This window comes from Mustela lutreola, chromosome 12, assembly GCF_030435805.1.
Source record: "Mustela lutreola isolate mMusLut2 chromosome 12, mMusLut2.pri, whole genome shotgun sequence".
In the NCBI taxonomy this organism is placed as follows: domain Eukaryota; kingdom Metazoa; phylum Chordata; class Mammalia; order Carnivora; family Mustelidae; genus Mustela; species Mustela lutreola.
In genome coordinates, this window is record NC_081301.1 from 20141455 (window position 1) to 20156241 (window position 14787).

Consider the following 14787-nt stretch of genomic DNA (forward strand, 5'->3'; position numbering starts at 1 on the left):
AGTAGCGTGAACCGTAGAGTCTCTGAGGAAAAGCACGCGAAGACGAGGTACTGCCGGGGAGAGGCTCAAAGCACTCTGGGAAGTGTAGTCCAGTTCGCTTCACAGACGATTCGCGGTGGGTGCCGGGGTTCCGGGAAGAGGCTGAACCGGCTTGAAAAGAGGTAGGTTTGTTGAGTCCCGCGGCTCGGGGTTGAACTCCGGAGCAAATGGAGGGCTTTTCAGCCCTGACGTCGCCCCCGGCTTTCCGAGAGGCTTCCGTCCTCTTGGAGCGGAGGGCCATGAGGCCATGGAAACTCTCGCTCTGGACCCGGGGGTGCCACTCTGGAGCTGCGGAGGGAGTGCTGTTCTCCTCCGCGTCGGGAAGTTTTACCAGGGCCTTCCTCTGGGCTGAGTGAATTTTTGGTGGATTTGGGCAGTGACGGTAGATTAAGCTCGAAGAGCCCTCTAGCGCCGAAATAAAATAAAGATCCGGGGAGGAGCCACGGCCTGCTGTTGTCTGTATTCAGACTGGTCTTTGTATCTGACTCAGAGGGAGAGAGGATGCCTGTGAGGGCGTCAGGTAGAGGGCACACCCCCAACTCTGCAGGGCCCTGTGTTCCGCTGGGGACTGGAGCAGCGGAGATGAACAAGACCAGGGCTTTGCCTTCGTGTCGGGGGTGGAGACGCTTAAAATATTGGTGTTCCTCGAGCTGGGCAGAGCCCCCTCCCCAAACCTCTGCAAGGACAATTACGATAATAAGAGCTGTTATTTATTGGGCGTTTATTAAATGCCAGATTATGTTCCAGGAACTTACAGTGCCTTACCTCGTTTAGTCTATACGACAGTGTAAACAACAGGAGGAGACTAAAGTCTGGTGAAAGATGAAACTGACAGTCCAAGATCAGTGAGTGACGTGGGATTAGAATCTGTCCTCAGCCCTTTTCGCCTCTCGAGCGAGCACGTTTGCCCTTTACTCTGTACTGCCTCCCAGTGGCGAGCTTGACACAGTTTGCAGAAAAGGGACGAAAATGTAAGAAAATGTACAGCAGAGCTTTTCTCTTTTACATATCCTTTCCTTCCTTACTCTCCCCTTGGAATTTTGGCTTCCTCTACCATTTATTTACATTGGATTTAAGTTCGTTTCTGATTTATTTAGTTTTGTGTGTTTTTTTTTTAAGATTTTATTTTTAAGTAATCCTACATCCAACCTTGGGCTCAAACTCACAACCTGGAAATGAAGAGTCCCATGCTCCACCGACTGAGCCAGCCAGGTGCCCTAAGATACTTTCTGAAAGTATATAAAACAATATGAAATTTAATGTGCCAGTGTTGAGAACATCACCTGTTCTGTTCCAAGCTTCATGGAAGGATACATTTCTTCCTTTGTATACTTTGTAGTCTCTAGCTAAGTCTCTAGCTACGTCCTAGAAAGCTCTAATAATAATTTATACCCATACATACTTTTAAAAAAATATTATTTATTTATTTAAATAAAAGAGGGTGTGCACATGTGCCCACGAGCCAGGGGAAGGGACTGGATCCCAGGACTTGGGGATCATGACCTGAGCCAAAGGCAGGTACCCAACCGATTGAGCCACCCAGGCACCTCCCTGCAGCCCCCCCCCCCTTTTTTTTTCTAAGTAGGCTCCATGCCCAGTGTGGGGCTTGAACTCATGACCCTGAGATCAGGAGTCTGATGCACTATTGACTGAGCCAGCCTGGCACCCCTATAGCTGTACATACTTTAAAGGAGCTTTCATTTACATCATTCTCATTTAATCCTCACCACCTAGACAGACCCGTGTGTAAGTTTTATAGGAGGCTAACATTTATTAACCAAACTGAAGAGCTTCAACTTCATTTATAAAATAGAGGTAATTTTGCCAGCAGCACAGGGTCCCTGTGTTCAAATAAAAATGTAAAGAATAGGAATGGAAAAGTGTAGCACAGTGCTCAAGAAAAGTTCATTTCACTTTATTTGGGTGTCTCAGTTTATTCACCAGTACATGTACTCTGCTGGGTGTTACGGAGAATATAAAGATGATGCCATTAACAGGTATTAAACTCACTTGGTGAATTTCATCATCTTTAATAAAAATTGGTTCCTGTTAGCATAAGCATTATCTTTGGCTTTCAGCCTCAGGATTGTTCTTTTGAGCCTCTTGGTCTATTTGTTCTCTCTTACCTGCCTGTCTCTGCCTGCCCTTCACAAGTCAGCTAAGAGATCTCCTCCAGGAAGTCTTCCATGTCCCTGTCTACCCCCCACACCACCCAGACTGGATTGGGTGCCTGTGTGATGCCATTGCATTGTCCTCCATCTGAGTCCTTTATTAGAGTGTGTTGCAATTTTCTGTTTACGTGTTTGTTTTCCCCACAGGCTGTGACTATGCCTTTTAACTCTGGAGCAGGAGCACAAGAAGTGTTTGTTTAATGAATGACCTTTCCATTTAGGACCCGTTTAGACCCTGAGGATAACTCTGTGAATTGGTGAGTTATAGGGAGTTTTCATGAGATTTAGTAAGCTGATTTTTTAAAAATATTTTATTTATTTATTTGACAGAGAGAGAGATCACAAGTAGACAGAGAGGCAGGCAGAGAGAGAGAGAGAGGGAAGCAGGCTCCCCGCTGAGCAGAGAGCCCAATGCGGGACTCGATCCCAGGACCCTGAGATCATGACTTGAGCCGAAGGCAGCGGCTCAACCCACTGAGCCACCCAGGCGTCCCTAGTAAGCTGATTTTAAGTATTCAGGAGTGACCACAGATCTGTCACAGTTCTCATGCAGAGTTGATCTAATTTATTGGCGTATGTACTCTCCCAGTAATTATACTGAATTAAGATGTGTTATTTTAACTTTATTCTCTGAGCTAGAATAATTCTTTGGATGTGATTGAAATATAAAATTGAAGTGATTGTTGCCTAGAATTCTCTTTTTTATAGGTAGCTTGCTCTTTTTTTTTCTTGAAGACGGTTTTTTTTTTTTTTGAATTGCAGAGTTATGGATCTCCATCATGTAATAATCACTCATCTAATGACTTAGAAGTGTGTGAACCCAAATGAGTCTTTTGTATCACCATTCCTTTAGCATGCATGCTGACAAATTGATCTTGTTTTTGTAGCCAAGCTTTATCACCTCCAGTTTTTCCTCCTCTGCTATTTCTAACAGCTCATAGTTCTCTGGGTCTGGCCTTTAGTGTTGATCTCAGTATGCTACGGCGAAAACCAACCCGCCTGGAGCTGAAGCTTGATGACATTGAGGAGTTTGAGAGCATTCGAAAGGACCTGGAGGTAAGAGTACAACTTTCAAATTCTTAAGGATATTTAAAACAATAACTTTAACTTTTGAAATCCAGACCCTTTAACCAACACCTTATTGAAACCTCTATGTGGTTGCTGGACAGGCATTTCAAACTTAATGTGTCAGTTTCCTGTGGCTTACTGTAACAAATTACCACAAACTTGGTGGTTTCAAACAACAGAAATTTATTTCTTTACCATTCTGTAGGTCAGAAATCTGAAATCAGTATCACTGGTCCCAAATCAAGGTGTCAGCAGGACCACATGCCCTCCAGAAATTGTAGAGAAGAATCTGTTCCTTGGCTCTTTCAGCTTCTCGTGGCCACATCTTTCCAATCTCTGCGTCCCGGATCACATTTCTTTCTCCTGTTGCTTGCTGTCTGTGAAATCTCCCATTGTCTTCTTTTACAAGGATACATGGAATGGCATTTAGGGCCCACCCACATAATCCTGGCTAATGTCTCCATCTCAAGATCCTTATCCCATCTGCAAAGACCCTTTTCCATATAAGGCAATGTTCAGAGGTTCAGGAATTAGGTTCTGAGAGCTTTAGAAGTCACTACTCAGTCTCCTGCACTTAACATGTTAAAATAAAAGACCTCTTGATTTCTTCCTCAAGCTAGTTTCAGGTGTTCCCTGTGTCAGTATCTCTGCAGCTGCTCGAGCCAGAAACCTAGGAGTCACTCTTGAGTTCTTTTTTTTCCTTACTGTTTGGATTCACCCCATATATCTCCACGGTTACTATCTTAGTGCAAGTAACCGTCACCTCTCTCTCTGAAATTTCAGTTGCATTCTTGGTGGTCTTCCTGCTTCCATTTTTATCTTGTTAATCGATTCTACATCAGGTTTTTAGAATGAACCTTACAAATTTTCAGATCATATCATTCCCCTGCTTAAAACTCAGTGGTTTCCTGCACTTAGAATAAAATTTCAACTGCTTATTGTGGCCTACAAAATTTTGTATGTTCTGGCTCCTCAGGTTTCAACTCCTGCCATTCTTTGCCTTGGCCTCTGTACCCCAAGCATGTTGGCTTTCTATCATTTCCTTGAACACACCAAGAGGTTCATCACTCATGGCCTTTGTACATTTTGCTTTCCTCTTCTCGTCTTCACATCTGTTTAAATGTCATTTCATCAGTCTGAGAGGCTGCTTCTGACCCTATTCAGATTAGGGGAATGCCCATCCATGCTGTTCCTCCTTAGGGTTTCTCAAAGCACTTTATTTTTATTGTATTTTTTTTTTTTTTTAAGTAATATGTATGTCCAATGTGGGGTTTGAACTCACCATTCCAAGCTCAGGAGTCACATGCTCTACCAACTGAGTTAGCCAGGTGACCCAAAGCACTTTATCCTTTTATTTTTATAGCATTTATTATAATTTACAATGATTTGTTTATTGTAGCATTTACATTAGGAAACCTGATTGTAGAAATCATGTTTGTCGTCTTCACTGTTGAGTTCCCAGCCTTGGGGAAGGAGCTCATGCCTGCATTGTGGTAGAAGCTCAATATGTATTCTTCTTTAAACTATTTATTTATTTGAGAGTGATACAGAAAGAGTACAAGTTGGGGGTAGGGCAGAGGGAGAGGAAGGGAGAGAATCAGACTCCCTGCTGAGTGCAGAGCCCACTGTGGGGCTGGATCCCAGGACCCTGAGATCATGACCTGAGCAGAAGGCAGATGCTTAACTGACTGAGCCACCCAGGTACCCCATCAATATGTATTTGTTTTGGTTTTTTAAAAAAGATTTATTTGACAGACCATGAGAAAACGGACACAAACAGGGAGAGTGGGAGAAGGAGAGGGAAAAGCAGTCTTCTTGCCGATCAGAGAGCCTGATGTAGGGCTCGAACCTGAGCTGAAGGCAGATGCTTAGTGACTGAACCACCCAGGTGCCCTTCGATGTGTATTTTTAAGTGTAGCTTATCCCACAGTATTAAACAATGTCCATTAATAAGACTTAAACTCTTCATTGGCTCTGAGAATAAAGTCTAGATACCTTAGCATGGTATATAAGATCATTTGTGGCCTAGTCCTTGCTCATTTAACTTTATCTTTACGTTATCTTCCACTGTCAGGTTATCTTCAACTTAAATCTTGGTGCATCTGCACCTTTGGTTGCCTTCACCTGAAGTGTCCTTTCACTACAATTTAACCTTTAGCTGTAATGAGTCTTATAAAGTGTTGGAATGCTGAACTTTGATTCTGCAGAATCAGCTCACTATTGAGTTAGTCTGGCTACTAAAGGCAATTATCTAGTGCGTTTGACCTGTTTTGTTTTGTTTTTTTAAAGATTTTATTTATTCATTTGACACAGAGATCACAAGTAGGCAGAAAGGCAGGCAGAGAGAGAGAGGGAAGCAGACTCCCGGCTGATGTGGGGCTTGATCCCAGGACCCTGGGATTATGACCCAAGCCGAAGGCAGAGACTTAACCCACTGAGCCACCCAGGTGCCCCTGACCTGTTTTAGAGCAACTTAGGGAGGGATAGATTTGCCTATGACTAAAATGAAATTACACCAATAGAAACTGGTATTTCATTTGTTACTGAAATTAGTTTAATTACATTTTGATGACTGGATTCTGAAACAGCAGTTGTTCATGGTGGGAAGCCTTTTAAATGATTTCATACCATTTGGACGTTCTCAGTTTCTCATGGCTTATAAAATGATAATATCCTTTGCCTTTTAACCTGTTTTCACTGAGCTATTTGTAATGTTACTTACTGGTAGTGTAGACTCACTAGAGAGTAACTCAGAAATGTCATTTTATACACACACACGTATATAAAGTAATAGTTGACTTAGTATGATACTATGACTGGCACTTAGTGCTGAGTTCATTAGTAAGTTCTGAAGAATGGGGGCAATTCCAGTGGTTAGAGGAGTCAAGCCATTCTTCTAAGGAATGCTAGATATAGTATTTGTTTACTTTCTCAGAGAACATTATGTAATACCCTCTTTTGAGTCAGGTTGCAGTGGTTATGGGATAGGTTGTGAGTTCAAGCCCCAAGTTGGGTGTAGAGATTACTTAAAAACAAGATCTTAAAAAAAAAGAAGATCAAGCTCAGATACTGACTTGGTGAATTCTGCAGTCACTTGTGACTTAAGAGCCAAATCTTTTTTTTTTTTTAAAGATTTAATTAATTAATCTGTGAGAGAGTATGTGAGCAGGGGGAGGAGCAGAAGGAAGGAGAAAGAATCAGCCCAAAGTCTGAGCTCCTGGAGCCCCATGCAAGGCAGGATCTCATGACACCGAGATCATGACCTGAGCTGAAATCGAGAGTTAGACACTCAACTGACTGTGCCACCCAGGTGCCCCAAGAGCCATACTTTTTACCTGAAAGCAAAACAAAAACCTCAAAATTCAGGTGTTTTGATAAGACAGCATAAAATCTTGTATTCCTGTGTTATATTTAATTTCATGGTGTCAATGAAGCTCTTAATTTCCGGTGGTTATTGCTTTACCAGTCACTTAATCTTTCCATCTATTCTCTTGAGTAACACCTTTACTGAAACACCCTTTTCTGGGTGCCTGGCTGGTGCATTAGGTAGAACATCCAACTCTTGATCTCAGGCTTGTAGGTTCAAGCCCCCTGCTGGGTGTAGAGATTACTTAAAAATAAAATCTTAAAAACAAACAAACAAACAAACAAAAAACAAAACCTTCTCTCCCCCGTCTGCCAACTTATTTATCTTTTTTTTCTAGTTTTATTGAGAAATAACTGACATACACCACTGTGTAAGTTTAAGGCGTAGCGCATGTTGGTGTAATTTACATATATTGTGAGTGATGACCACAGGAGCTTCAGCTAACATCCATCTTCTCCTCTATTATTTATTTTTCTAACTGCAATTCCCTTCTCTGAAGCTCCACCATGACACACCCAACTCCTTACCTCTTCTTTGTATCTTCTCACAGTATGGACGTTCCAGTGTCATACCATGATCACCCTATGTTGTCATTGTCTATTTACTTATTTCCCTGTTAGACTGTGACATCCAGGAGGGTAGGGGTTTTATCTTTTCTCACTACGTCCCTGTATCCCCGCTTGTCCGCTTACTATCCATTTAAACCTAGGATTTCACCTTATTGTTCTGCAGGCTGTAACACTAGCCTTCACCCTATGCCTAGTGCCTGACAGGTGCCAAATAAAGGTTTGCTAATGGAGAGAATGTTGCCTTAATCCTAAGATTTTTATACCTCCAGACCCGTAAGAAACAAAAAGAAGAAGTGGACGTCGTAGGAATCAGTGATGGAGAAGGCGCCATTGGGCTCAGCAGTGACCCCAAGAGCAGGGAGCAAATGATTAATGATCGAATTGGTTATAAACCCCAACCCAAACCCAACAATCGTTCATCTCAATTTGGAAGTTTCGAATTTTAGAGGCGGATTATCTTGCATGCCAGAGCCCTGGAATGGAGTAGAATGATGGCAGAAGTACAAACAAGATTTAGAGAACTGAGTGCTTGCAGTCAAGTAGAATGTTTTACCCCCTGCAGAGAATACTTCTGCATGAGATTACTGATGCTTAACTTTTGCTCAAGGTGGAAATCAAAACTCTAGTTTGTCTCCGGAAAATCTGACTCTATAAAACTTGTCTCATTTTTGTTTTTTAAAATAAATATATTTTTGGAAAAGTGTGCGACACCCTTAATGAAGCATAATCCTAGCACTGTTAACCCTCAGACTTTAAAAGGTAACTGCTGTGAGAGGTAACATCACTCTTCCCACCTTTATTGAGAGACTTGAAGCACAGAACACTTGCATTTGATCCCTGTCACTGACTTTCTTCCAATTCATCTGTTCAGCAAGTATTTATTGAGTGCCTGTTATGTGCCAGATACTATTCTAGGCACTTAGTAACATCAGTGAACAAAATCAAAGATCCCTGCCTTTGTGGAGATTAGATTCTAGTGATTTTGTGTAAATGTGATCAAGCTGTGGGTTTCCAGAATCTGTTTACAGAATGGCTTCATAGCTAGTCTGAGTGTAATTTCGGGAGAGGGGACAGTGGAAGGAAACAGAATAATAGGAATGCTCCTAAAAGGAATTACCATCATTCCAGTTTTCCTTCCTTTTCCAAGTAGCCTAAAAATTTTTCCCACTGAGGAGCCAATCGAGAGGATGATTTAGAATCAGGTCCAGGCCGCCGGGCTCGCTCAGTTGGGAGGAGCATGAGATTCGTGATCTCGGGGTCATGACTGCAAAGCCCACTTTGGGTGTAGAGATTACTAAAAAAAAGTAAATAAAGTTAAAAAAAAAAATCATGTTCTGTTGTTTTTACCATTTAATTCAACTACAGGAACTGTCAGCTGTGATAGAAGGAATCTCTAGAATCATCAGTCCTAAAGAGACCCTTAGCAAGATTTTACCCCATCTTTCTAGGGATAGTTAAGGCTGGGTATTCAGAATGTGGAGGAGGGGTGCCTGGATGGCTCAGTTGGTTAAGTGTCTGACTTCAGCTAGGTCATGATCTCGGAGTCCTGGGGAGTCTGCTTCTCCTCCCTCTGCCCCTCTCCGTGCTCATGTGCTCTCTTCTTCTCTCTTTGAAGATGGATACAATCCTTAAAAAAATAAAAAATGTGAGAGAGGCAGGGAAAGGAGAATATATAGTTTCTCTTCTTCCTCCAACTATTCTTACAAAAATCTTTATTCTCCTAGTCTGATCAAGGACCTTCAATTTTGTTATTTTACAGTCTTCAAGACACATCAAGCCAGGCTCTAGATAGGAAAACTGAGTACTATCACCTTGAAGCCCACAAAGGCCAGTATGGAAGGGCAAAAAAGAAAAAAAAACCAAAGCCGGGAGAAACCAGCCTCTGCCTTAAGCTCTCCCTGGCTTCCCAGCACATAGGCACAGAAGCATGAGAACATTGGTGCCTCCTAAATTTCGCTTCTCTCCTGACTGGCCAACACTCAGAGGGCTCTGTATGGAGGCACCATACTGAGTGCTGTCTGCTGATTGTCTCAATCTTCAACTCCTATGAGGAGAGTACTAGATGCTCAGCTAATTAAGGGATAGAGCTGAGACTTGAACCCAAGCATCCGATCTCTGAACCCAAATTTCTAAACTTTATTGCTACACTGCTTTCCTAGTCTGCCCCCCACTGGGTCTAGAAAGTGGGGGTTCACAGAGGTGGAGGGAGAGGATGCTGTTTCAGTTCTCAGGAAATTTTATCTATCTTACTATTTTAACTATAAAGAATGAGACATTTGCCAGATTAGATAAGGGCTTACTTGTTGCCCTTATCTACTACCTATGACAGCTATAAATCCTTTCAGACACAACTGAAATTACGTGCATGGGTTCTCTTATTCCTCAGGTCATAGGGTGCATGTCTAGAAGATTGTCAAGTGCTTGTGAAGAGGTATTGAACTCACCCGGAAGAGCTTACCTTTAGTTTTCTGAAAGCTGGAGTAAAAATAATCAAAAAGTTACTATGGTTTGGTTGCCTGTTAAGTGCTAGGTGCTTTATATATATTGCTCCTAAGTTGAAAATGGTGCTATTATTGCATTTTTATAAATGAGAACACTAAGGTTTAGGGATTATTAAAATCACTTGTCCAAGGTTACACTTCTGATAAGCGGGGGAGTCAGGATTCGAACCCGGACATGCTTGACTCCAAAGTCCCTGCTCATCATTCTACACTATGGAGGAGAATAGAAATGGTACTGGATGGTAAGATGCCTTCTGGGGGCCAGCAGGAGGGGCAAATAACACCAGCATTCTGGCATTACTGAAGGGACAGACAGGGCCAATAATCATCTCGAGGCTTGGCAGTGGAGATCCTTAGAGGCCCAATTCAGGGCCTCTTTCCTGACAGCATAACCACAGAAGTGATTATATGAGATGATGTGTTAGCTTTTAGAATTCTTGGTATACTGAGAGATTTGCTGCTTCATGAAGACCCTTGACTCCTGTGCAAAAGGTCATGTAGATCTGGCAGTACTAACTTACCATTTTAAAAAAAAATTGTCTCTCTCTTTTTTTGTTTTAGTTTTTATTTATTTGACAGAGAGAAAGAACAAGTTGTGGGGGGAACAGCAGAGGAAGAGGGAGAAGCAGGCTCTCTCCTGAGCAGGTAGCCAGATGTGGGGCTCAATCCAGGATCATGACCTGAGCCGAAGGCAGGTCCTTAGACTGAGCCACCCAGGGCCCCCTAGCACATCACTTTTATTTTTATTCATTTATTTTTGGTGCAAAAGGGTGATTTTATTAAAGCATGGGGACAGTACCTATGGGCAGGAATTTTCTGCTTGTCATTTTAAAGATTTATTTATTTGAAAGAGAAAGAGTGAGCAGAGGGAGAGGGAGAGACAATCTTCAAGTAGACTCCCCACTGAACACAGAGCCCCACACCTGCGTTTGATCCATGACCTCTCAGATCATGACCTGAGCTGAAACCAAGTCAGACACTCAACCAACTGAGCCACCCAGGTGCCCCAAGCTTGTCATTTTAAGTAGAGTAAGAGGAGAGTGAGATGAAAACATAAAGGGATCTTGCCACTTAAAAGACTGACATCTTAAAAATTGATGGTTGGGGTGCCTGGTTGGCTCAATCATTAAGTGTCTGCCTTCATGGGATCCAGCCCTGCATCGGGCTTCCTGCTCAGCAGAAAGCCTGCTTCTCCCTCTTCCTCTGCTGCTCCTCCTGCTTGTGCTCTCTCTCTTGCTCACTGTATCTCTCCATCAAATAAATAAATAAGATCTTTAAAAAAAAAATGATGGTAATGGCCGATGAAGAGACCACTTATTCTGCTATCACTCTAGGTAGAAAGACATGCGTAGAATCACAAAATCAAAATATTTATTTTGTTCTGTTACATATGACACTGTTAAAATATTCCTACTACAGCAATACTGCTCTCCAGGAGCTAACAATCTAAAATGGTCAACATGAATTGTAGACTCAGTGATTAAGGCATTATATCAAATGCAGACTTTGTATCTTTAGATGTCTCTTCTGAAAGAAGCAGCTGGAGAGAGCAGGATCAAAATGAAATGACATGAACGTGTAACCCCTGCCCCCTCCCCTTCCAGCTCCTTATATAAGAAACCCCTTGTGGCTAGAACCCAAGCCCAGAGCCTCACAGTCTGAAATAGAATTCCAGACAGCCCTACCATAGAAGTAGTGAAGAAACCTTAATTTCTAATTCCCTGGTGGACAAGAGGATTCCCCATTTGTGGGCAATGAGGGACTGAGTGTTCCTCCAACATAGACTGGAGATAGCAGTTAAGATTCTGTGACTCTGCGGATGGAACCAGTAGGTAGCCCTTTACCAGCCTTCTAGCAATTCCAACAGGACAATTTCTCCCCGAAGGGTACGTCAGGTCTCTACTAAGTTTCACAACTTCCGGTTGGTATCTATCTCCTCTGCCTCAGGAGGGCTAGGGAGATTTCATAAACTAGACACATGGGATTAAACTGAAAGAAAGGGAAAGGAAAGAATAAGGGGCCAAAGAAATGGGGATACAGGTTTCTAAGACATGTGAACAGCGAAGGAGGAAAAGATTTTGGATCTTTTGGATCTTGGTTCTTTTGGATCCAAAAGAACAAAGAAGTCAGGCACTAAATTCCAAATCAACAGGGATACAGAAATGAAAGTCAATGAGATCATTATCACAATCCAAGAGCTCAAGAAAGATGGAATTTAAGCTTTAAATTTTTTCTCCTTCATAACTTCTTCCTTTGGCAACGTAATCTAAGAACTGCTGGAATTCAGGTTTTTTGTGACACTGTCATAAACAGTGAAAACCTATCCCAGACTGATGTTTCTCCATTGAGTTTCAAATTCACAGCATTTTGTCTGAACTGGCCTTGATTTTTCTTACCTTACTGATAAGGTCCTGTTTCTGAAAGGGTATTTTATAGCAGCTCAGGCCAAGATTTCTAGAGAGCAAGCACCAGGGTCACTATTCCATCGAGTCTTCTTTTATTTCGCACGGTTTTTTATTCCTTGGCTACTGAGATAATAACTGGGACTTGTCACTAGTCCAATAACTTGGACTCTGTCACTACCCGTCATGCACCGCGCTCGTGCGAAGTAGCAGCCCCACAAGGGGCTGGAATGAGAGAAAAGCACAAAACTCTAAATGTTGGTTCTCAGATTTTACCCCTGATCTGGTAAACTTGTAACCTTCTCTTGGTTTAAAGCCACGGAAATACACATTCCTTGCTCTCCAATATTTAACTGGCACCCAGAGAGAACGTACAAACTCCAAAACCACAGCAGAGGCCAACAGAACAGTTGTGTGTTGTGTCCTCTGCCCTGAGGCACGATTGGAGTCTAGCACCAAGGAGGGCAGGATTAACAGACTAATACGGGAAGAGTCACTTCACACAGGTTGTCTGGACTGGGGACCAGACTGTAGTGTAAACTCACAACAGAACAGAATAAAAATCCAGTATGGTTCTTCAATGAGAAAAAGAAGTTTGGCCACATGTGATCTATTGAAACCCCCAAGAGTAACAAAGACAGTCACAGAGAGGACGAGGATCTGCTTGGTGTGGACATGGATGCTGGGCCCTGAGGAAAATCTGGCCATCAGCAGACCATACCCTAAACCTCTCCAAAGGGAGGGCTGGGCTTCTGCCCTTCTGACCCATGACTGGGTGATTTTATACTGCAGATCAAAGGTCTTCCTCAATCTTCCAGCTACTTCCAAGAAACCACAGACCTTTAAAATTAAAGACTAGTGATTTCATACATACTGATAAATGTTACTCTGGGCACAGGCCCTGGGCACACGTACACAAACCTGGAGCTGAATACGTTTGTGGAATGATTAAGTATTGACCAGCACGAGTGCTGGTATTTAGTACACGAGTGAAGCTTAGACATACCAAATCGTCAACTCAAATTCCTGTGCCCAGTACCAAGTAGCTCACCTCACCTGGTGACACTTCTTTAGTTTAAAGCAGAGATTCTCAAAGTGTGGTCCCCCGGCCATCAGCAGGAACATCACCTGGGAACTTGTTAGAAATGCCAATTTTGGGGCTCCGGGTTGAGGCCTAGAAACTAGTGTTTTAACACTTGTTTTAACAAGCTCTCCATGTGATTCTGATGCCGGCTGAGGTTTAAAAACCACTGGTTTAGAGGCCAACATGTGAAGACAGGAACAAAAGAAAACAATTCCCACTCTTTTGCTTCATTCAGCTGCGATAATCCAAGGTACCAAAAGTAAAATATCAATGGTTTTATTTTAAAATATCTATTTCTATTTTTCTCAAATTGATTGTCATCATTTCTTTTTTTGATTGACAAGTTCATTCTGATCAAAATGTTAAGTAGGAACACAAGCCGATGAGTCAGCCACCCAAGAATGTACACACACTTTTGCAAGCTCCAGGCCCATATTTAGTCTCAAACCACCCTTCTGCAAACTACCAAGATTTTAGTACCACACATCACACCGAAAGGCACAATGTACTTCATACTCCTTGCACACAAAGACTGGGACTCACTTTTCAATGTTAAGTTTGGGTTCTGGGTTTAGCGGGACAAGAATTTCCCTCAGTTGCCTAGCTGAAGTGAATCTCTCTCCATGAGAAAAAACCCACCAAATTCACATTCTGTCTATTCTCCAAATAAAACAGGAGACTCAAAAGGAAGCAGGTGATCAAGTCACCGAACAGAAAGCTACCTGGTTTGGACAAGAACATATAATTTGGATCTAGGATGATGGGGGAGGGTGGACATCTCCTGAGGGAATCTCAGCTCATTAGAAAAAAAAAACAGGGATGTTATCACTTTAGCTCAGAGACTGTAGGCTAAACCTCTGTTGAGAAGGGGTGTGTGTGTGTGTGTGTGTGTGTGTGTAAGGAGATAAGGAGCAAGAAGGGAAGACTGGAGTAGGAATCATGTCTTTCAGTCTTGAACTGCTTCCCACTGCAATCGATAAGGCCGCACCATGGAGTTTAACGTTAATGGCAATGCTCTGTGATGTCCACGACCACTGCCTTCTTCCAGCTGAAGAGGAAGTACCCAGTGCCGGCCCCGGCTGCTACCGCAATGCAGAGGTAGCCATTGTAGGTCATGAAGATGAGCATGAGGAAGTAGCTGATGACCACTTGGATGATATGCAGCACTGTTTGCAGGAGGTGAGGAAAGCTCAGCATCTGTTGCCTGGAGAGTAAACAGGGACACAACTATCAGGGACCCTTAGGAGTGCTCGGGCAGCTCTGCAGATCGGGAGAAAGGCGGAGCAGCTGTGGTTAGGAGCTCAGCTTGAACCGGACTCCTCCACAGCCATCCCAGCAACTCATGGCTACTTGTGTCTTACGTACGTTGTTTATGGTCCCTGGAAATGAAACATGATGGGGCTGCCTGGATAATAAGTATTGGCCAGATATGGTTCATTATCAGCAGGAGGAACCCCCTTTGGGAGGAGAGGAGAGGAAGGAGGACTAATCTCCTAATTTACCTCTCCCTTGGCTTCTAAAAGGAAAGCCCTAAACCCTCTCCTACTTATTTGAACATGTTCAGGACTTCCACCTTGGCAACATTC

The 14787-nt window shown here is 42.8% G+C and overlaps 2 protein-coding genes across 5 annotated transcripts in view; one reads left to right on the plus strand and one right to left on the minus strand.

Annotated features, from left to right (window-relative positions):
• The first annotated feature begins 21 nt into the window (after positions 1 to 21).
• CDC26 (cell division cycle 26) lies at positions 22 to 8544 on the plus strand. Of its 3 annotated transcripts, none has more exons than XM_059142044.1 (4): positions 22 to 161; positions 2358 to 2467; positions 3173 to 3266; positions 7484 to 8544. In XM_059142044.1, the coding sequence occupies exons 2-4, from the start codon at positions 2415 to 2417 to the stop codon at positions 7658 to 7660; spliced, it is 324 nt and encodes a 107-aa protein (XP_058998027.1). In that variant the 5' UTR covers positions 22 to 161; positions 2358 to 2414; the 3' UTR covers positions 7661 to 8544. The 3 variants fall into 3 exon arrangements, with proteins under 3 accessions (XP_058998027.1, XP_058998029.1, XP_058998028.1); XM_059142046.1 differs by having other exon boundaries at positions 131 to 161; positions 3145 to 3266; XM_059142045.1 differs by lacking the exon at positions 22 to 161 and adding an exon at positions 873 to 1010.
• A 2520-nt stretch (positions 8545 to 11064) lies between these two features.
• Positions 11065 to 14787, minus strand: part of SLC31A1 (solute carrier family 31 member 1) — a 42977-nt gene continuing 39254 nt past the window's right edge. For both annotated transcript variants that reach the window (XM_059142041.1, XM_059142042.1), the window contains exon 5: positions 11065 to 14405. In XM_059142041.1, the coding sequence (XP_058998024.1) occupies positions 14204 to 14405 (202 nt within the window). In that variant the 3' untranslated portion in view covers positions 11065 to 14203. The remainder of the gene's footprint in view (positions 14406 to 14787) is intronic.